General features: G+C 37.8%; 1 protein-coding gene across 5 annotated transcripts in view; it reads left to right on the forward strand.

Moving 5' to 3' along the window:
- The window catches only part of NPAS3 (neuronal PAS domain protein 3), a 644,607-nt gene that overhangs the window by 171,969 nt on the left and 449,620 nt on the right, over positions 1–23,018 (forward strand). For 3 of the 5 annotated variants that reach the window (XM_054400277.1, XM_054400279.1, XM_054400278.1), the window contains exon 2: positions 9,789–10,033. In XM_054400277.1, coding sequence (XP_054256252.1) covers positions 9,789–10,033 — 245 coding nt within the window. Of the gene's footprint in view, positions 1–9,788; positions 10,034–10,135; positions 10,187–23,018 lie in introns of all 5 variants that reach the window. The other 2 variants (XM_054400275.1, XM_054400276.1) reach the window with 1 other exon arrangement.

Consider the following 23,018-nt stretch of genomic DNA (forward strand, 5'->3'; position numbering starts at 1 on the left):
TTGATAAAACTGCAGTTTCTCTATTACTGTGAGGCTGGCAGTTGCTTAGTTCAGCATAGGAAGGGGGGAAAAAAAATCAAAACACTGGTGTTCTGGTTGTAGAGTTTGGGTTTGAGCTGGTTTATCACAGCTCACTTAATTGCTGCTGTATCAAAGTTTGCTGTATCAAAGATTGTGTAGGATGGTGACTTTGTAATTCTTAAAACCTGTCTCTTCCTCTTGTTATGTCAGAGTGACTCACTTTGGGCATAAATCCTGCTATTTAAATGTTGAAACAAATGTGCTTATTGGTGATTAAGCATATATTTTAATGGTTAGTTCAAGCACACAAATGTTTTCCTTGAACCACGCTTACCTATTAAAAACACTATAAAAGAAACCTCTTCTGTCAAACAACAACCCCTAAAAAGCAGCCTCAGGTCTCATTCATATAACAAAAAGCTTCGGTTAATATAGTTTTGTGGTTTTTTTTTTTTTTTTTTTTTCATGAGTTGCACATTATTTTTGCAGTAATTGTTAAAGTACATTTGGCAAAAAATGTGGGTTTGCTATCTACAAGGAGAAGAGACTTTTTAATAGGAAGCAGTTCTGTGATATTTTCCTATATAGTGAAAAAATAATGGTCATTTCATGTGTTAAATGAGAAATATGAAGCAAAAATGAAGGTCAGACTGATTTAGCACATCAAACAGTCTTTGTCAGCCAAGCTTAATATATCCTGAGTTTGTGGAACAAATGAAATTTCGCTGCTATGTTACACTTTGCTTCCAAACAACCATTACAACTGGTTTTATATATTGTGTGAGCATCAGACCATCAAACAGTGCATCTTTACTGACGTGTTGCTGCAGTGATGATCTACAGCAGCAATCTGCCATTTATATAAGGGCAAAATGTGCATCTATATTTAGTTGTGAAATTGGCCTATTATACTCTTGATGTTTACAGAGGCTAACATAAATTAATGATGACAGCTATGAGCAGTGCATTAGTTAAGCAGCAGAGTTTTTACCTTGAACTTGAAGGTTCCAGCTTTAACTTCCAGCGTATAGTACACAGTTTCCTTCAGACACTAAAGAAAGTCTTCTGAAAACAATTTTAATTTTTTTTTGGGGGGGTGGGGAGGGATGGGGACAGTATTAAATGGTGTCAATTGGTGGACTTATGCCATTCATGGTATCGTCACAGAATGGATTTGTTTACCTTTTTTGACAAACTTTTGCCCTGCAAGAGTGATGAGATTTATGGTGTGGCCAAAAAAAAAAAAAAAAAACCAACACCCCTGAAATGCATTTGCTCATGGAAAGGATCTGATTTGATTGACTTAGAACTCACTTAGGTGTCAGATATCCCTTGTCTGATGAAAAGAACAGTTTGAGGAAGCAGCGTTGGTCTCTAGGTTGTCTACTGCACTTTCACCTGGAAGTCTCCTCCTCATGCAGCTCATGTCAGAGGAAGTATAGATACTGGTAACTATAGATTCCAGTTAGCTATGACCACAGATCTGACAAGTATGCAGGTGTTCAAAGGTTCACGAGTTAAAATGCTGAAGTCTTTGATGAATTTTTGATGGATGAATTTTTAATACAGGTCGACCTTTTTCCTTTGAGGCTGCATGCTAGATTAATTGATAAATAGTGAGACTGAGCAATGTTCACATCTCCTAAGCAAACAAGTAGAAAAATCCATAAAAATCTACCGTCTGCCTTCTCAGATGTAGTTAAAGAAGAAAGAAGGCAAAATTTAATGTAGCTTTTGATTCTGCTCCTTTCCTCTTTTCTTTTGGAGATTTTTACCCTCACAAAGGTAGTCCTCTTTTAAACAGTGTAACTGATTTTTATTAGTCTTGAAGTTCTTATACTCTTGGTTCAGAAACAATCTGCGTGAAAAGGAAGTCTGAATAGGATAGTAGAAAAAAAGAAGCAAAAAAGGGAGAAAAATTCAAGTCAAAAGTTATCTCAAAAACCAAAGATCCTCAAAGATAATAATTTGTAGAAATTAGAGGTAAAGATACTTTCAGTATCATTTTTTGAGAACTAATTGAGTTGGTCTTAGGCAGTTGGAGAGGATTTTTTTTTTCTACTCTGAATTCACATTTGAGGAGCATTAGCTCTCTTGCTTCATTCTTTTCACTCATGTCTACTGCACTGAAAAAATACCTAGTTTCATGCATATTTGTGAGCTTTCTAGAGCATAACATTTAGAAAAACAGAACAATAACAAAACCCCTTGACAATAGGAAGCTTTAAGCTCCTGCTGCCACCAGTGGTGATGCTTGACTTGCTGGACTGGACTTTTCAATTGCAATGTGTCCAGTCTAAATAATTTTTTGGAGCCTGAAAGTGTGTACTGCTGTTCAGATGAATATCCATTTGGGTTAAACACTGATTTTGTGACATCAGTATTACAGAAACACAGATGGGTAGGGGTTGGAAGGGACCTCTGGAGATCATCTAGTCCAATCTCCTGCTAAAGCAGGTTTGCCTGAGCAGCACATTCTGGACTGCATCCAGATGGGTTCTGAATGTCTCCAGAGAAGACTCTACAAACTCTGGGCAGCCTGTTTCAGTGCTCTGTCACCTTCAAAGTAAAGAAGTATTTTCTTACATTCAGACAAAATGTCCTGTGTTCCAGTTTGTGCCTGTTGCCTCTTGTGTTGCTGAGAAAAAAGCACTAGTGAAAAGACTCTGGCCCTATCCTCTCAGTACCCAGCATTTAGATAAGCATGGGTAAGATCTTCTCTCATTCTTCTCTTCTCCAGGCCAAACAGCCCCAGCTTTCTCTGTCCTTCCTCCTGAGAGAAACTCTAGTTTCTTAGTCCAGCAAAGGGCTACAAAGGTGATATCTCCAGTAGTTGCTTGTCTATCTTGAGCTGAGGATAGCAGAACTGGACACAATACTGCAGATGTGGCCTCACTAGGGCAAAATAGATAGGGTGGAGAACCTCCTTCAACCTGATGATAACACTTTTCGTATTGCAACCCAGGATACCATTGACCTTCTTGGCCACAAGAGCACACTGCTGGCTCATGGTAACCAGTACTTACAGGTCCTTCTCCACAGAGCTGCTTTCTAGCAGCTCACACCTGACCTGTACTGGTTCATGGGATTATTTCTCCTTAGGTGATACCTGTCCTTGTTGAACTTCATTAGGTTGCTCTCTTATCAGCTCTAGCCTATGTGGTCTTGCTGAATGTCAGCACAGCCTCCTGGTGTCTCAAACACGCTTTCCAGTTTTGTATCCCTTTTTTCCAGGGAATCCTCAGGTATAAGGAGGGTCACATAGAAGCAAAATAAATTAAAATTCCAAATAATTGGGTCATTTCAATATTAATGCTACTCCCTGATCTCTTCTCACAGGTAATTAGCGATAGAATAAGAGGGAATGGCCTGAAGCTGCGACTGGGTAGGTTTAGGCTGGACAGTAGGAAAATTTTTTCACAGAGAGTGGTCAGATATTGAAGTAGCCTGCCCAGGGAGGTGGTTGAGTCACCAACCCTGGATGTGTTTAAAGGTTGTTTGGATGTGCTTCTTGGGGATATGGTTTAGAGTAGGGTTATGGGTTGGAGTTGGTGATCCTGAGGGTCTTTTTCAACCTGAATGTTTCTGTGATTCTATGAGATACAACTAAGCTCAACAGCAAGTAAGTATTTTTCTGATTTTATTTTTTTTTTAATCTTGGAAAAGAGTATGCACAGAAGGTCATACATAATTGGAAGTCTCCTTCAGAGGACTGATGGGGTTGGACATCACTTAAGTCTAGTCCTTTTTTTTTTTTTTTTGGTCAAAGTTCTATTGTGAGCTTTAATGTCACACATACTTTTCACATATCTGATTCATTTGCTGTAAAATGGATACAACATCCATCTGACTACAGCCTTTGGAGGGTGGGATTGTGCTTGTAGTGGCCCTTCTGATCCTTGAATTTAGAAGACTAAACTAATATAAAAATACATGCATAGACGTGCATATCACTTCATTCTCTATAGAGCTTGTTATAAACATTATTAGCTATTGTTAAGCGTTATTGTTGTGCTGTATCTGGTTTTGCTGCTACTAATCCATGTTGTTGTTAGAGGCTTAAGAAATTCACTAGTGGTCGATAACAGCTGAATTAACAAGTGTGATATTGTTTAATATTGCAAGGAAAGTGCTCTGCTCTGCTATACCGCTGCACTTGTAAAGGATTTCAATATACTTGTAAAAAATACTGTCTCTTTTGTGAGCTTGCCATACTTCTCTGCTTGTAGTTAATGAAAATGAGCAAAGACTAGAAGGGCACACCACAGACAAGCTTCCCTGTGGCTGGATTATATCTGGAGCTCAGCAGCTTGCCTGGCCCTCAAACCTTGTTTGATGGCTATTGCCCCTGCCTAATCTCTATTTATGACAAGTGCAGTGAGGGTACCATAAAACCTCACTGGTGCTGATACATGGGGCTGAGCAGGGGGACACAGACATCTGAAGCCTTGCTTGGGGCAAGGGGGTCTTGCCTGTGTCAGGCTTAAGGGAACAGTGTAGGTGAAATGCAAATGTAAGCTGCTTTTGTAAAACCGGATAAGTCTGTGATATATCTGCTTCCAAGTTACATTTTGAAATTTCAGACAGAAATATTTATTTGTAACCACAACCATTCCCCTGTTTTCATTCAAAATGCAAACTCACAGAATTAAATTATTTTGCTGATTTTTTTTTCTTTTAACCACCCAAACTGAGCCACAGAAGCAAGGTATTGATATGCTAAAAAGTCCTTGCTAATGTAGGTCACTGCATCTGTTGATATGCTGTAACATGTTTGATTGCCATTATATGCTGCAAAAATTAGGAGCAGTTATTGTCCCATCTTTAAAGTGGCAGGTGATGATCTGTCAGACATGTGGAGGCTGTGGATGTGCACACAGATATGGAGGCTTGTATATGAATATAAAATATCTAAAATGACTCCAAATGAAATACGAAGCAGGTTAAGCTTGGAATGACCACAAGCACAATGAAATCACAAGTGAGTTATGAGTACCAATAAAACTTTTATGCAATGCCATATTATCGTGTCTTCTGCATCTGCTGTAGCTTCAATGGAAAATCTACTTTTGAACTGTTGTGTATGCCATTTAAAAATTATATAGTAGTATTTATTGTGCCCTTCATCTTTAAAAGCCAGACTCTCTTTTTATATCAGTCCAGGTGGAAAGACCCTAAAATGAAAAATAATATGTATTTTAGAAACCTTCTCTTTAAAATAGCATTAATTTTCTGCTCATTAAATATCCCATTTGTATGGCCCCATATCTCAGAATTATCAGGACCTAGCAGCTGGAAACCTCTTAGTCTTCTTTAGTGGACTTTGTATAAGGAAATTCTGTGAGAAGTATGTTCCTAAAGCAATGCATGAAATTTCACCACTGTATGACGACATCCTCCTTTGATCTGTGGTGTACAGTGATGCACTCTGATCCATTTACCCAGGCTCCTTCCCCTTCTCCACAGAGGGCAAAGAGGCAGCAATGTTTGTCTTTTGGGTGTATTTCCCACTGTGAGTTTCTTACAGGTACTGTGGATGGCTGGTCTGTTGGGGGACCTTCTCTGTCACATAAGAGCTCTTACATGTTCAATGCTTGCTTGCTTTCTGAATGTTTTTGAAATCCTCTTAGTAAACATGGGTGAAGTTTCCCATACTTGCCACCTTTTCATTTTAGTCATTAGCATTTGAGCCTGTGGGTATTTGTCCTTTTTTTGCAGCCTGATACACTAGCAAGTTAATTTATGTTATCAAGAACCACCGCTAATCATGATGGCATATGACAGGATCTAAGACGAGATTTGCCTCTGGGTCAGCACCTCTGCTTTCTGTTGTGAGCTTCACACTTCTCTTTCCTAGCCTGCCTTTGGGACTATCAGTGCAAGCACTTTGCTCTGTTAAGAGCATCTGATGATCAAGCTGATGGTGCCTATTGGAGCCACAGGTGCCAGAGAGGATTAACAGTGATGTTTAGGTCATCTAATGAATTCCTGCTTCCTGCTAGGGAAATCACTGCTCCCAAATTAAGGACTCATTGTATCAGCGTAACTGCAGCATCTGATGCTACAAGTGTGTTTCCCTGGTGGAATTACATAAAGTAGAAATTAAGACTTGCATGCACATTTCAACAGACACTGTTTCTAAATTTAGCTTACTGCTCTGATGCCAAGAGGAGAGTGCTACAAGTTCCAAACTCATTGACTTGAGTCACTCAGTGAAGCTTCCACAAATGACAACATACCAAATGGCTAGGAGGAAAAATGTTATTGACAACACTGTTTCTTAGGAGTTTCCTTTATATGTTTCTTTTATATTGGCTCCTTATCCCTTATACTTTGGGAAACTTTGTATTGAAAATGTTTGAATAGACATAGGTGGCTTTCAAAGGATGTTTTTAACTTACGTAGGTAGCTTTACTGTTCAGTTTAACTGTCTCCCACTGCAGACAGTTAATTTGCAATATATTCCTTTCCAGCCATCTCCTGAACCCAGCACAAGACTTACAATCTGTGGATCCAGCCTTTGGTGTTGCAAAGACTGAATGAATACATTCAATTCCTAACTTCCCCCCGCCCCCCTCGATTTCAGAACTGGCTGGGATCTGTAATGTTTCTGATTTGTTCTGCTAGGGATCTCCAAAAGCCCCCTTCTTACATAAGAGTGTAATTAATGCTTTGTAAATAAGGTGCAAACTTTCAGAAGACGTCTAGAATCTCAGTTTTGGATTTCTCAAGTGTTGCCATTTGGGTTTCCAGGGCTCAAACCCATGGGACAGAAAGTAGGTTACCCACCTCTTCCCTGTCCCACTCTCCCTGTTGGGAAACGTAGGAAAGGGGTAACAAAAGACTTGAACAGAAATTGGAAGTTAAGAAAGTAATTTTTACCAAAAAAATAAAAGTTATTTAGGGAAGAGGAAGGTACAGAGGTATTAGGGAAAGGGATATATATACAGATACATTCAGAATCAGGTTGGATGGCAATGGATTCCCTGGGATGCAGGCCCTGGTACGAGGTAGCTGGCCTGGACTGTGTGGCAGGTAGGCTTGACAGAAGGGTCACCAGATCTCAGCAACAGCAGCAAGCTCCACCACACAAAGAAGTGAAGGCAAGAGAGCGAGGCTGGAAATTGCTCCCCCTTATTATATAGAGGGTAGGCAGGAAATGGAAGGGAATAAACATGACCTAGGGACCTCTTCCCCAGGGAACTCAGGTTTTTCACCCACCTTAAGGTCCACCCAGGGGGTCAGGTTTCCATCTGTCCACATAGGCCTTAACCCACAACATCAAATTTGATTTGGGGACTTGAGATCCACAGGCAGTGCGCTCATGCAGCCCAGAAGTCAAATCATATCAAACAGGCTGCCCAGGGAGGTTGTGGATGCTTCTTCCATGGGGGTGTTCAAGGCCAGGTTGGATGATGCCTTAAGCAGCAGAGTCTAGTTGTGAGGCATCTGCCCATGGTGGGGAGGTTGGAGTAGATGATCTCTAAGGTCTCTTCCAACCTAAGCCATTCTATGATAATATTACTCTGGAAAGAAAAAAAAAAAAAAATTAAAAAAAGTGTGAAGATAAGTAATAAAGGCCATTCCTTGTGCCATGAAAATGAGCTTTCACTTGCAAGCATTTAGACAGAGATACTTCCATGCTTCTCCCTTATGTTACTGTCGTAGGCATTAAACTTGTGTCAAGGATCTTCACAGAAATTATTTTGAAAGTTCACACCTTATAGAGCTGTATCTTGCTGATATTTTGTATGTACATAACATATTTTATTAGCTATATTTAATACAACTTTTGAGGGATTTTACGCATTTATGGTGGTAGATAATGAATTTTTGAAGTTGTCAGAGATGCATCCACAAAAAAGCACTGTGAAATCTCATTTTTCAGGTGCTTGAATATCAGTTACAAATCTATCTACTAGTGGTATACATAGAATTAATGAAGACAAGTATGTACGTGAGGGTGAGATTCAGTAGGATGGTGTATCTTTACCTGTGGCTAAGAACGTGTTGTTTTCTTCTGTATCTACTTCACTGACCCTGTTGCTTATCCATTCTGTATTTTGAACTATAATTTCTATTAGCATAGAGTTGTTTATTGAGCATGGTTAGGGAAGTGTGATGGAGGGAGTTAATTTGTGTTTTAATGGCCCATCTGATCTGCCCTTTCAAATGTGAGGTGGCAGAGACAGCCACAAAACTGCTCATAGCTAAGAATATTGAGATAAGCTCTGTAGTTGAAATTATTTTCAAATTAGAAATATAGGTAAATAGAGGTCTGAAAATCATTGTATTAGATCTGTGTGCTTAAATTCTGCTGATTCACGTCACATACTGGAGTGCTTTTGTAGATTTGGCCATTATGGGTATTTTTAATTGACAAAATTCAAGGTTTTCAGAAAGGGTTGTGGAAGCTTGAGAAAAGTGTTTGCTGTTCTACTGGTATAGTGGTTGAATTCTAGCTCTGCTGTAAACTAATGACTACTTAATGAAATTGTGGCTGTTCACCAAATTCATAAGTAAACAAATAAGAGAGTCTGTGAGCAACAAGAACAGTTTCAATTCACCTTATGCAGTGACTGACAGACAGCAATCCCAGCATCAGCACCAACCTCTATGCATCAAGGCAGAGGTATGGTCAAGCTTATATCCTGAGTTGAACACTGTGTCAAAGAAAACCCCAACCAACCAAAAAACACTCTCTCATTAAAACCTAAAGAGGCAATATCTGTTCTTTATGCTGTCTACCCATTGACTCCTAATCCTTTGGGAAGTGTACTGTGCGTTTCTTGTCTGCCCCAAATCAGACAATAAAAAAAAAATTAATTATCTTTTTCCCTTGCAAAGCTGTTGGAACTACCTGAAACTTGAGTTTCCTTTGAGTTTCAGGGAAAGATCAGAAGCCCCTAGTGCTTAGCTGCTGTCATCACAATGTGCATTCAGCAGCTTTACACCAGTTAAATAGCCCAAGAGTAAAATCTGAGTTACCTTTAGGTGTTGCATATGGATGGTAACAAGTGATACATTGATGCAACAGGACTAAATGAATGCCTTTGCATTTCCACCTGCTCAGGATAAAGCAGAAGGTCCTTTCTGACCAACAGGTTGTTAATTTGACACATATGTGGTAGTGAATTATGATCAGGAATATGAAGCACAAGACTGTTCTGCTTGCTCACCCCTTTGACAAAGATGGCTGTTTCCACAGCAGGGACAGCCATGGGACAGCAGTTTCATGAGATCCAGGAAGGTTTATGTTAACGACAGACTTAAACTTCTGTGGCTCAGAACCTACTGCAAACCTATCTAAACATCTTGACTTCACTGCAACCCTGTCAGAGATGGTACATACTTCAGTCACCTGCTTTTTTAACTTTCTTTTCCCACAAGTCAAAATTTGGCACAAGTTTAGACAAAATTAGATTATGGTGGGTCAGGAGAAGCAATGGCAAATAAACCCCACGTGTACACAGAATTCTTGGGAATCTTGTGATTGACAGCTGGAAAAGGAAGAGTAGGCTGGGTATGAAGTGCCTGAAATTAATTAGAGGTAATTACTTAATAAGTTTGCTACCACTTATTACTATTTTTAATCATTCAGAGACTGGAGTACCATTAACTATACCCTGAAGTCTGTCTGTCCATACAGAAGAGTGTTTTGAAAATGTGGTAATTTGTATAGAAAAACAGCAGTGAAAAAGCAAAAGAGTTAAATGTGACAGAACACTAATACTGATGAATGTCCTACTTTGTTTATTTTCTTTCAGTTTACAAGCCTTGAGGAAGGAAAAGTCCCGAGATGCTGCTCGCTCTCGTCGGGGAAAGGAGAATTTTGAATTCTATGAGTTGGCAAAGTTGTTGCCACTGCCTGCAGCCATTACCAGCCAGCTTGACAAGGCATCCATCATTCGACTTACAATTAGCTATTTGAAAATGAGGGACTTTGCTAATCAAGGCGATCCTCCATGGAACTTGAGAATGGAAGGACCTCCACCTAACACATCAGTAAAAGGTATGGAGTAAATGTGTTGCATACTATCAAATATGGCAGTCTTTAAATTGAATTTTTTACCTTCATCCTTTCTTCTCTCCCTGCATATCAAATCCTTTAAAGGGATTCAAATGTGGAAATCTGAGGTCTGCATGAGAAAGACACCATGTGAAGGTGAAATAAACCTCTTATTTTATTTTATTTAAGAACAAACCTATCAGTGTAACTCTTACAGCTGAGTCTTCTAGGTGACAGACTACACTGTTTAAAGTTAGTTAGCAATGGTTATGCTACCTTGGTTTTAGTATTTTGTATAAGGATGCATTTGTGAGGAGTGTGGCATTATTCCTTGATTTGAGGGCTCGATCTTTTAATTCTCTGGCTAAACCTTAAAGGCAGAATTGTCTATTTCTGAAGTTTGAGAGAATCGCATCTGAATTTGTAGATCTTCAGGTTAGAGACTAGGATTTTATTTATCATTTTGTAATGTGTATAGAAGTTGTTTTGACTTATGAGGCATCTGTAAACATTTCATCCGAAATAGGCTACTTTCAATATTAAGCACCCTCTTTTCATGCTCAAACGAGCAGTTGGGCAGAAAAAATCAATGTTTTAGACATGAGTTGCCACAAGTAATAGAGGAATCAGTTATTTTAGAGGCTGTGTGTGTGCTGGTCCTAAATAGTGTTTCAAATGGCTTGTAAAAACTAGACATCTTCTTGTAACATTTTTGTTTTTTAAACTCATGCTGCTTATGTAGTTGAACATGATCTTGCTGTCAGATAAATATTTTAAATTGTGGAATAAGTTGCATTAACAGAACTCCAAGTTACTAAAACCTAGGAATTGTGATTGTCCTGGCTTTGATAGCATTAAAAAGGGACTGATCTCATATTTGGAGGAAACCTATTTTGGGCACAGGTGTATGAGATTTTTGCATTTTGCATGTTTTCCACACAGGATAAAATTTAAACTCTTGCTCTACATGAAACTAGATGGACTATATATAACATGAGACAAAAGAAAAAGCTGCCTTTATGAATGGAGGGGGGAGGAGGAAATAGAATTTTAATGTATCAGCCCACAACTGCCCTTGAAGGGTTCCTAGTATTGGTGGTGCAAAGATCTTTTACCTGGTCTTCCAGTTAAAGGAGTATTAAGGGAAGTTAATGTTTCAGTGGATGGAGATAGAAGTGGAGAGCAAGAATTAAAGGACTTGCAGACTGCTGCTGCTGATTTAGTAGCTAGACGTATTTGTGGCATTGCATATATTTAATTTATATTATCTACCACATCATGTATAATTTTCATGGAGGGAAAAAAAAAGGAAAAAAAAAAAAGAAAGAAGGTAATAGTTATATCATCCAGAGCAGAAGTGTAACATGGTTCATAGGGCTTCTGAGATAATATGCAAATGTTCCCCTGGTTTTCAGATGAAAGTTTATTCTCAGGCAATTAAACAGTATTTCAAGGTGGCTGTAAAGTGGACTTGGCTGTACTATCTCTGATCTGTCTGTTAAAATAAATAATTCCTGCAAAAATTCCTGCAGCTAACAGACATACCGTGCTTATACAAGCTGTCCTGTATTATGGAAAGTCTGATCTCTGCAGATCTCTGTGTATGTTTTCAGGCTATCAGGGATCTGGTTTTCATTATCCTTTCATGGAATATATACCTGAATACTGAGGCTTCCTTTTTGTGCAGAGATTCTAACAACAAAAAAATAATTTCAAGGGGACACAAAACCTTCTTGTTCTTAGACAACAGCATAAATAGTTTGACCTAGATTAACATGTTTCTCCCCATTAAAAAGGTGAGATAAACATTTCATGTCTTTTCACCCTATCTGATATAATAATCCTCCTCCTCCACCCATGTGGTGATACATTTCTTATTCCATAAGGGATATAGAGGATATATAAAAGGATATGAGGGATGTGGGGGTGCTGGGGGAGAATTTATTCATTCCCTCCCTCTAGCCCCCATTTGAGTACTTAGCTTTATACTCACCCTGACTCTATTATTTATATGTCAGTATATTGAAACAGTGCTTGATGAAACAGTGTTTTGTTGTATAAGAATTCCTTATAAGCAGGTTTAACTCCATAGGTATATTTTATTACTCTACCAGTTCTCCTCACATAGAAACCTGTTAACACATTCTGATCAAACATTTATGAAATTACATCAAAAGAAATTCATTTTCATTTATTAATGTTGCTTTTTTGCTGCCCTTGAAGAAGTTCATATGGATAAACAAGCTCACATAAATAGCTTGCCGCTTCATGTGAAGTATGGTTTATAATCCTTCAGTAAAACACTAGATATTATACTTTGTGCATGCCCAAGCAATCTTCTGAATAGACTTAAAGGTATTTGGAAAATTATATGAGAGGTACTTAGTTGCAAAGGCAACTGCCTTTTTTTTTTCTTTTTCTTTTCCCCCAATCTCCTCCCTCTTGTGCTCGTAATTAAATTTCAAAGCTTACTTTTAAATTTGTCCCCCAGTACTGTACAGCAATTTAATAATTTTAATTTAGTATTTCAGGAAGGTCCTTTACTCTGCCCTGTATTTACCATAGCTTTTCATAAAAGTCTATAAAGGCTGATGAGTTTGTTTTCTTATGCCTATTGTGTAGTGATCACAACAAGTTGTGCTTGCAAATGAACACTCAGGTAACTGCATCTAATATTTTCAGAGTCAATTACTTCATGGAAATATCTTGAGCAATTGGAAAGTGACAGATAGTTTTCTCCATTATTCTAGAAATATCTGTATTGTTATAATACAGATCAAATCTACAATGAACATTATGCATTATTCAAGAAATGACCAGGCATTCTCAGCAGTGTTTCAGCTAAATAACTGATGATTGTAACCTTTAAAGAAATCACATTGTGGTGACTATTGGTAAATCATTTCTCCATTCATAGCAATCTTTATTTAGAGGCTATCTAGAAACCATTATATCTTTTATTAATCTTAAAAGCAATAGGCAACGATTTGACATTTGCTAAAAATGGATAAATTTTCCATCTTCTAATACAGCAGATTTCAGTCAATGTTGTTTTTTTGGTGCATTGTCTAAGGCTTTCTGTACATAGGAAGTATTAGTCCTTGTAAACAGATACACACATAACTTGCAGCAGATGAGTTTGAAGATTGCAGTTCTTAAAGACCAGGACATGATTCTCATTTTGAAGAAAATAATTTTAAAGTATTTAGAGTCAATAGAAATAAAATTGCTTTTCTCCATGTACTGTGTGCAATATATTCTAAATAGCAGTACTGTTCTCTGTCTCCATTCCTCCAGAAGACTGTTTCACACCCAATATTTAAGGGTTATGTTTGGAGGAGAACACTAAATGAGCTGCTGATCAATTTTTTTGCACTTAAAGGTGAATTTTCTAAAAGTTGTGATCTGGGAATGGATGTATTCTTATAGTATAAAATGTGTGCTCAGTTAGCAACTGGTACTTTACGTGGCATGGAACTTGAAGGGCTCTTGTGCATTCTTATTGCCTGTCTCATAACAGGCCTTGGAATCCTTTTCCAACATATAACTCTTGTGAGAACCTTCATATTTTGGAATACTGTCCTTAATTGATCCACTGAAATTTTATTTTATATTTTGAACACAAACTGTTGTGGAAAGTATTCAAAGACCACGTGGCTTTTTATGTTAATTTCTGCTATATCTTCCCAAGCCATCTTTTCTTCCTTTTTTTCAAGTGACAAAAAGAAGGGAGAGGAGGAGTGTGAAGTACCATGATATTCTTTTGTGTCTTGATTGTGTTTGGCTGATGTAAAGTCATGCCATTTATTTCTTTTTGGGACAATCTTTATGGCACTGGTGTTCTGACCTGGGGCCACAATCCCTGTAAAAAGAAGGCTCATGACTCTATCTTCAACAGAGTTCCCAGCATTTGCCATTTCTTTCTTTAGAAGCTGCAATTAAACCCAGTAGCCCTGTGCCTAATTTTGTAAGCCCTTGTCCTGGAAATTTGTCATGATGACATTCAAATAATTATTATGCTTTCTTTCATTTTTGGTTGAAGTGAGGTTGTTTTTGTCTTTGGAGATACAAATGTTTGTGCAAGGCCACGTGCCTAATTTCCTGTTGAATGACATGACCCATACAAACCTTGGGCATGTCTTTTCCTTCAATGAGAAAAGGTAATTGTGGGATTATCCACAATCTCATGTTATCAGTAGGTTTATCTTGAGTTTTTTTTTTTATAAGACAAATGTTTACATTTTAGACTACATAAGTAAAATAATCTTACTTCTACTGTAAGAGAAGAGGTGAATGAGAGATTGTCTGAGGAGTGAAAAAAATTTCAGTAAATAGTACTGTCTGAGTGGTAGGTTGTGTGAAGTATGTGGCTCAGTTTAGCCATCTTCGAGCATTATATGTTCTGCAGTTAGGTAGTTTTACACATCTGTGTTCTGGAATTAATATATTAGTATGAAAATAAATCAAATGCTGTCGAAAGTGTTTGTGGTGAACTGAAATTCTTCCTGCCCAAATTTTTCTTGTCCAAGGTTACTAAATATGACTCTGACACGTATGCAGTAAAGCATTCGTTGTTACTTCTGCATTGGTTATAAAGTTAAAAAAAAGATGTTTTGATAATCACAAGAAGAAAAATTTTGCTTTAAAACAAATTTACAGTTCTTTCCTTCAAACTACCATGATTTTCAAAGGATCCATTCTCAGTCTAAACAAAGTATAGTTTGAAAATTAAGTTGATGTCTTATAGTAGGGAACTCAGGGTTGAGAAAGTAAGCCCAGTGCTTTGAATTCTCTGGGAAAGAAAATAAGCAATAATAATAATTGGAAAGTATGGTAATTGTTATCCCAAATGTCAAGTGGGATTACTGTCATTAATTTAAATACCTTTTTTCTCATGATTTTTATGCTGGATATTTATGCATTTTTAAGAATTAGATTATTCTCCTCTGAATTATGTCATTGTGGAAAGCCTTTAAATGACATTACCTCTTGTTAGCCTTTTATATTTTAAACTGAGCGCTGTTTCCTGAGCAGGAGGTGCAAGATAGTATAAGTCTTTTCCTGCCAAACCACCCAAGCCTTCTGCTAAGAAGAGCCTTCTCTTCCAAATCACCACACAGTTCTGTCTCAGGGAAACCATCTACAGGAGCAAGGGAATAAGAATCACTTTCTTTCTCCGTGTTTGTGGCCTAAGACATTGTTTTTCACTGTTAGACATGAAAAGGTCAATCAGATGAAAAGAGCAAAATGCAAATAAATTGGTGCTATTGCTTGTTGTGAAAAAGGTGTCTAAATCTGGCCATCCCACTTCATGTGGAACTTCTGCTCTTTTGCCGGAGAATTCTTGATAGCTCTGTAATTTATTTCTCCCTATCTCGCAGGTGTTTTTCTTATGAGAATTGGAGTCCTCTTTATGTGTAGGCCACTATATAGTGCTCTGCCTGTGTAGCAGCATCAAGCACTGATTGTTAAACGTAACACCTATTCATTCTGAAACGTTTACGTGGCCATAGGGGCAGTGCAGCCATGGGAATATTGACCTGTTACATAGGTTAAAGAAAAAGATGACTAGGTGTTGTTTGAATGTAGCAAACAAGTACAGAAAATTTCAGACAGTGGTAAAACATTAATGTTCTTTATGAGAATTATTGATGGCTTTCTAGTGAGAAAGATAGGGAACTCAAAATGAGGTAGTTCAGTTTGAATCTCATTGCGATAGATAGATGAATTGAATACTGGCCTTGGAGTTGGTTGTTGCCTAGTGACAAGTCATGATGACCTGACTGCTTTCAAGCTCTGCAAGTGGAGGAAGGTGCCAACCAATATACTTAGTGTTTTTGAAGGGCTAATTGCCTAATGGGGAAACTTACGTGTGAAATTGATGGTGAGGAAAAGTTAGAAGAAAAATGAGAAAAAACCAGTGATGAGAAGTCTAAGAGAAAAATCTATGAAATGATTGTTTTCCTGTACACCTGGAAATCATAGAACTGCATTCTCTTTCAGAATCAGTAATTTGAAAAAAATATTTACATATTTATGTAATACTTTGGGAAGAAAAGGGAAATAATATAGCAATTAAGATAAACTGCAATATCTTGGATGCAGAAGTTTGACAAAGAGGAGACGTTAAGGGAAAAATCTGGCAAGATTAGAAAAATAAAAGAAAAATTGGTGTTGTTCATATTAGAAATGGGAAGAATCCTGGCAATGGTGTAGACTCATTGTCAATATGGTATAGTAAAACTGATGCAGCAAAGGCAGGAGAGCTTGGCAGGGGTTTGCTGTATGGATGCAGTTCTACAGGTCTTTACAGTTCAGCTTACTGCTAATAGCCTACTGAGTCGTTGACATCAACAATACAAAAACTTGGGAAGGACAGTTCTGTTGTCAGAGTTCATGGTTTGGTGGACTTTGCAGTGTTAGGTTTATAGTTGGACTTGATGATCCTAAAGGCCTTTTTCAACCTGAACAAGTCTGTGATTCTATAGCATATCTTCTTGGTCAAAATGAGATTACTGTAGCTTGTTGTGGGTTCTGTTGTCTTGTTTATTTCTTGTTTCTTCCTCAAGCTCCTCATGGAAAAGCATTCTGCCTCTGGAATTGGAATGCTTGAGTGCCAAGCATTAGGTCCTAAGAGCTGCAAGCTCTGTGAGTCATGCTCTTATCCATGATAAATTCAGACTCTATCTTTTCTGCTAGGAAAACAAGAAATCTTTCTTTGGTGTCTGAATCAAACTTAAAAGTACTTGAAAAATATTGTTAGGTGTGCTGAAAAAAACAGATCTTCCCAACAAAGCAGGGAAACCCCTGATATCTCACTAATAACCACTGGCACTGCCTCACTGTGATTGCCATAGCTCTGTGTTGCTTCAGTAGGTTACCTGCCATGGGACAATCAAGGAACTCTGAAGTTCCCAGGCATTGTATTCCTGAATTCCAGCTTGCAGTGTTTCTCCAATATTGCAGTATTGTTAAATAAATTACCTTTCATGTGTCCTTCAGGCAAGGACTGGGTCACCTCTGATACCAGCCTGGTATTATTTTTGGCATTATCCATTCTTTACAGTGCTGGTGTGAAGTTTGCAGAACTCAAAGCAGTTACAGAGAAAATAATGGGAAAATTCCTTAATTAAAGGGGTAAAAGTAAGATTGTATATTTTTTCAGCAAGCATGGATAAGTGAAAAGTAATTCTTAGGGAACAAACCCAGCTTAAATCTTTGAAATTGCAAGTCCAACTAACTAGGATATGTATTTTATACTGAAGTATTAGTAAGGTCTTTAAGTTACCATAAGAATTACGGTTTTAAAATACTGGAAGAACATTATATTGACAGAACCTAGCTAAACACATTATCACTGATTGATCTTGTAAAGCAGATTGAAATGAAAGGTAGTATTAAGAAAGGATTTTCTGTGGCCTTCTCCAGAAACTGCTGTGCCCATGATCATCAATGAAATATAGCATAAGTGCTGATTGAAAGTTTGCAAATTACAATGATATTTGAATCATAGACAATGACCTGTGCACCTTGGTAAACTGAAGCTCCTAGAATATATTTATTTCATTGTAACAGAATGGAAATTATTGTTGTTGTTGTTATTCATTTTTATCTTTACCGTTCTAAACTCCAGGCTACTAGTTGTTGCTTTGTAGGTAATTTTTTTATACAAGACTATGATCCTATGACTTTGAAATGTTTTAGATTTCTCATGATGCAGAACAGGAGTAAAAGGAAAAGCTTTTCAAGTTCAGCTCTTTTTGTTTTTTGTTTTTGTTTTTTTTTTTTTTTTCCCCCCCATGAACAAAGGCATAAAAAGAACCTACCTTATCCTTCCAGTTCTGCTAGCAGAAATGATAAAATGATGTAGTTTCTCCTTGTGCCTTATTTGTATTGTAAAAAGTTCTATCCATCACTTCTGTGGATATACAAAATGTTTACTGCTGGTAAAAAAGTAATACTCTTTTTAAAATCTTGTCAATCAGATGTCTGTCAGTCTGTGAAAGAGTTGTTTATTGGTAGAACTCCACCTTACAACTTAACAATTAAATAGGAGAATGACCAAACAGTAAGTGTTTTTAAGGCCAAGAAAATAGAACAGGTAACATTGATGTCTTTTCTCCCTCTTCCAGCTGCTACTTTATTTCTGTTCTACTACACCACATTTCATCTTCCTTTCTCTCTTCTTGTGCTGTTACATTGACTTGGTCATTAGGTTCTTTCAATACAGTTTGTTTTTCCTAGTTATTATATTTATTTCTTTCTTTGAGTGCTTAACTGGAGCCCCAGATAGGCATGTCTTCCTCTTCTACTCAGCTTCCAGTGTTGACTCCCTCCAGAGGCCCTGTGCCTCTGTTTGCATTCGCAGTGCAGTCTTGATAATGAAAACAACCTGGTGAAGAATATTAATATTTAAAAGAAATCCAAAAAAGTTTTTAACTTTCCCCTTCTTTCCTCCTGCAATATCTTTCCGTGCGCAGTAATCCTCTGCATTGTTCAAAATTCACTCTTTAGTTGAGAACATACCTTTCTCATTCCCTTAAAAGGTGGTGGGTGTAGTCATTATAATTCATATTCCAGTGGGTTTTGGCAAGAGCATGGGTTTCCAGAGGGGAGCAACGAGGGTGGTGAAGGGACTGGTGGGAGGCTGAGGGAGCTGGGGTTGTTTAACTTGGAGGAGACTCGGGGGGGACCTTATCACACTCTACAACTACCTGAAGGGAAGTTATAGCAAGGTGGGGGTCGAGCTCTTCTCCCAGGCAACTTGTGAGAAGACATGAGGGCATGGCTTGAAGGTTTAGGTTTGATGTTAAGGAGCACTTCCTCATGGAAAGGGTAATCAGACTGGAATGGGCTGCCCAACGAGGTGGTGGAGTTGCCATCCCTGGAGGTGTTTAAGGAAACATTGAATGTGGCACTTAGTGACATGGTCTAGTCCGTGTGGTGGTGTTAGGTCATAAGCTGGACCTGATGATCTTAGAGGTCTACTTCAGCCTCAATAATTCTGGGATTCTATGTGACTTGCAGAAAGAAATATATCAGGAGAATACAATCAACAGTTTCATTGGCTCCAACCTTGGTGATGATGGTAAAGTAATTCAGGGAAAACTTTCAAATTAAAACATAATTAATTTCATGTCATTATATAAGGATATGGATTTTCATCCAGTAGAAATTTGTATGTAAGAGTCAGTCCACCTTTCCAAAGCTCTTAATAAAATGTTTCTCTGTGATTTTTACATTTGTATTTTACATCTGAACAGAAGGAAAGTGTCCTTGCTATCAGGAGTGTTTTGGACAGAGCCTGAGTCACACTTGATGTTGTAATGTTCCATTTTGCAAATGAAAACAGTTGAGGAATTGGATCTTGTGCTTGGGTTTAACAGCTTCAAGTGTAGCTAACATACTTTAGTCTGCTCAGCTGAGCAGAGAATGTAAGGACACACTACAAGTCCTGCAAATTCAATAAAGCTTAGCTTTTTTTCCTTCTGTTAATGCAGTGTATTGGTTTTGTGGATCATATGAACTTTTACCATATATCTCAAGTTGAATGTCTGCTTCTTTTATACTTTGATGAATGCGTTGTGGAGATTTTACAATATTTGTTTTACCAAGAGTTACATTACTAGTAAAAAGTGGTGACTCAAAGAAAATATTTTGTCTGAAATGAAGTAGACACAGACTTTTTTTCTTCTAAACTGAAAGAGGAAATCTGTTTCCCATCTCATACATTTGCAGTTATATATTTGTTAGCATTTTCCGAAGTGTCTCACCATTTGAAGAAAATAAGTCAGAGCCCTGGAAGTGAAGTTTGCAGTATCTGGATTTAATAATAATTCTTATTTTCATGTAATAGTTACTTTAGATACCTCTAGTCAGCAGACAGAGATTTATATCATGAGGGGAAACCCAGTAATTTTAGAAACCAAAGTGCAGTGATTTTATATCTATATAATATGCAAGTAGAACCGCAGTTGGACCAAAGATTGACCACAGTATCAACGCAGCTTTATTTCTGCAACTGTTCTCTTTGAAGCTGGGGGAAGGAAATCGAGTTTCCACCAAATCCCTATGCTCTTGTGGTCTCCCATTTCAATCAGGAATATAAAATAGAATACAATGAATCCATAGTAAAGACTTTCCCAGGACATTAGAGAGATCAGTAAAAACTGTTTTCATTAGCTGTCTGTAATTAAAGAACACCCTTCATAGAGAGCTTACAATTTAGAGAACATGTAAGCCGCTGTATCTAGCTGAGATATTGAACCAAATAAGAATCTCCACACAATTGAGGATATAGGTCTTAAAATATCAAGGTGCCTTAAGAAACATCTTTTCTGTTTATTTAGTAGCTTTTAAGCCAAGGTGAATATTTTTCTTTTTCATTTCAAAGGTTTTAGTCATACTATGATTTCTGTTCTGAAGGAAGGAATGAATGAAAGGCAAATCCCAAATAAACTGCTTAACTTCAGTTGTGTCACAGTTCTCATAAATAGACCTATTAGAAAACGCTTATCTTAATTTCAGTGCTTGAGCATGTCACTCCCTGTAATTCTTAGAGTTAAGTCAAGTCAATGTGTGTGTTGTTACTTTGTGTTCTAATTGCATCATACAAAAATTGTTTTTTTTCTTTGCTTTGCATGGGGTAGTACGCCATAGAAGTACAAAATTCCATGTCTTTCTTCATCTGGAAAGTCACTAAATGTATATTTATGATCATAAAAGGCAGGGGGAGAAATACTTTTGTTCACATTTATATATATATATATATATATACAGAGAGAGAGAGAGAATTCCCAAACATTACTTCTATCAGGCAGAATAATATTGTCAGCATTGCCTCACTTCAGATTTCATAGGAAACCACGCTTGTGTGAAGGTCTAGGAAAAATAAGGAGCTGATTTTATGTTTGCTTTTTAAGTACGTATGACATTTCTAGAACTATCAGGGCAGCTCTACATCCCCTTTTGAATTGCTGTGTACTCTAGCTGTTTCTCATTTTCTTGATGAAGCAGAACAGTGATGATAATGCTAATAGAGAAATTGAGGCATATACAGATTTAGGGCTAGCCTTTCAAAAGAGCACAGCACCCCAACTGGGGCCAGATTTCAAAAGATCTCTGATCCTATTCAGCAGCAAAATAAATAGCTAGATTTTCAAAAGATTTCAGCACTTTGGTAATCTGATCATAAGAAGCAGCTGCTAAGCACATTTGCAAAGCCAGCCAAGAGAGACTTGTTCAGTATCGCATAGGAAGTCTGTGGTAGAACAGGGAATAGAGTCCTCTTCCCATGTCCCTGGGTCAAGAGTCCAGTTCTTAAGCAATAACAGTATCTTCATGTTCTTTGCAAGAATACTGTACTTTATCAGCTTTTCATTCGAAATGTAACCCATGTCTGTGAGGACATAGTCTTCAGAATAACACTGAGATTTATATTTGGGGTGTATAATGAAGCAATCAAATAGGAGGAACATTACTAATCCATTTTATATTGAATTTCTGTGTTATATTGTCTTAGTTTTGGTATATCTTATAAAAAGAAAAGGTCCCTTCAGTGTTTTGTAAAGATTTTTGTAATCTATTGCCAACCTTTTATGTGTCACGAGAAAAAAAAAAAAAAACAATTAGAGTAACTAGGTCTTCTAAAAAACCTGACAGAAATCTATGCCAAGTCACAGAATCACAGGATGTTAGGGGTTGGAAGGGAGTCCAACCCCTCTGCCAGGTCTAATTTCCTGGGGACTTTCACCGTCATACCACATTTTGATGGCATAGTGGGTTTATTTACATTTTAAATGTTTCTGGGCTTTCCTACAGATGAAGAAATGGAGTGTTTAATTTTCTTGTTATAGGTTAAGGACTAAATGTTCCACCATACAGAAAAAAGTCCTCCAGAAGTACCAGAAAGTACAAGGGGGAGGACACAGGAAAGTGTAATCTTTGTTATTTCGTTCCCATCATCCTGCATCTCCCTATACAAATGGACATCAGAGTCTGTTCTTTCTCTTTTCCTCCCTTTCTCTGCTCCCGGATGGCACAGCTCCTCTTGTATCTCTGGTACCATGGGGGAAGTTTGGGCCTTGTGCAGTGAATTTCATGCTACACAATTTTGCTCTAGCATGGGGTGGGGGGCACTGAGGCTTAGGGGGAATTGAGGCCTTGGTATGCCTGCCCCTTGGGGAGCAGGGTGTGTGTGAGGGGGGTGGTCAGTTTGGCCTGCTCCTGGGCATACTGAGGTTGAGTGGGGGGGAAGGTTTTGGAAGGTTGTGGCCCAGGTGGAGAACGGGGCTTAATTCATGTGTATATTCCTTTTCCTTGTATACCTGTTGTATTTCCATACATATTTGTAAATAGAATTCAAATCTAACTTCCAGTTCTGTGCAAGTGTTCTTATTTTACTCCCTTGGGGTAAAATACCTTTCTGTCCTGTTGCCCTGAGCAGCTTGTGGCTCAAACCTAGGACATTTCTTCTTTCTGAAGATGAATATATTGGTTGTTTATTTAATATCTTAGCACCCTGTTTTCTCTTTACCCTTATACATCAGGCTGTTTCTGCTTATTTTGTGTTTAAACACTGATACTTACACTTTTTGTTCCACTCTTTATGGTTTCTATTTAGGTGGTCTTTTCCTCTACTATCCTTTTGCTTTAGCATCCTGTCCTGAGGACTGAAAGGGCAAGTTTCCTTTCATAAATATTACTAAGGAACTGAGAGGAAAATTAACAGCTTGCCAAATCTCATAATACGTTTTGCAGCCTTGAGACTAAAAGCTCCAACATTTTACAAGGCCTGCATATTGGCTCACCCATCACTATCTTGAAGTCAGCCCAACAGATGTTCTGTGGGTAGAAGCATCAGTCAAACAGCTTTCTATTGTGTGCTTACTGGCAGTTTTGATGTCATTTGGTCTCCAGCAGTGATGATACAGGACAGTAAATGTGGCAGGGGATAATCATTGAAGATGTTCATATCTGTCCTGAAAGG

This window comes from Indicator indicator, chromosome 4, assembly GCF_027791375.1.
Source record: "Indicator indicator isolate 239-I01 chromosome 4, UM_Iind_1.1, whole genome shotgun sequence".
Lineage (NCBI taxonomy): Eukaryota > Metazoa > Chordata > Aves > Piciformes > Indicatoridae > Indicator > Indicator indicator.